The sequence below is a fragment of the Sphaeroforma arctica genome, assembly GCF_001186125.1.
Source record: "Sphaeroforma arctica JP610 unplaced genomic scaffold supercont1.2013, whole genome shotgun sequence".
NCBI lineage: Eukaryota > Ichthyosporea > Ichthyophonida > Sphaeroforma > Sphaeroforma arctica.
Window position 1 is genome coordinate 7,051 of NW_014038545.1, and position 857 is coordinate 7,907.

Consider the following 857-nt stretch of genomic DNA (forward strand, 5'->3'; position numbering starts at 1 on the left):
TATACATATACATACACATACCTATACATATACATATACATATACATATACATATACCTATACATATCCATATACATACATATATACATAACCTTATATATATACATATACATATATGCTTCCAAAACAACAAAGCACCAACCACCTGTGTGACCCAATATCACTCGTACCTGTGCCATGGGCGCGGGGTCTGGCGACAAGAACAGGTGCTTGATGTCTTGGTAGAACATTCGGTCCTCAACTTGCACCTTGGAATCCTGTACGTCGAAGGACAGCTTGATCAGACCCTCCTGTTCACCTGTAGTGTTTGACAGCATGAGTAGGGTGATGGAGGGTTAGCATACACCGTATGGGTGAGATGCTGGACGTATCAACGTATACGTGGATGGTATGTAGTTGTGTAATGCATGCACAAGTGATATATAGTCATGTAGTACGCTGCTAGTACTACAACACATGTGCACATGAATTGCACATAGGTGTGTAGTGCATGTACATGTGATATATAGTCATGTAGTACGCTGTTAGTACTACAACACATGTACACATGGATTATACATAGATGTGTAGTGCATATGTACATGTGATATATAATCATATAGTACGCTGTTACTACTACAACACATGTACACATGGATTGTACATAAGTGTGTAGAGCATGTACATGTGGTATATAGTCATATAGTGCGCTGTTACTACTACAACACATGCACATCCTTTGAAAATTATACCCAGCCACACAGTTGTCTATCCCTATTGGCAGGATAAATCAAACCTACCTTTTAGGATGAATATAATAACTGAATCATACATGCACATACTATAAAAATGTACTCCACTTTTGGGATGAATATAAT

The 857-nt window shown here is 38.3% G+C and overlaps 1 protein-coding gene across 1 annotated transcript in view; it reads right to left on the minus strand.

Moving 5' to 3' along the window:
- SARC_12011 (hypothetical protein) overlaps positions 1-317 on the minus strand; it is a gene marked incomplete at both ends in the record, with an annotated part of 7,179 nt that extends 6,862 nt beyond the window's left edge. Inside the window, one exon of the mRNA XM_014293890.1 lies at positions 171-317. Within this exon, the coding sequence (XP_014149365.1) occupies positions 171-317 (147 nt within the window). The remainder of the gene's footprint in view (positions 1-170) is intronic.
- Between the last annotated feature and the right edge of the window lie 540 nt (positions 318-857).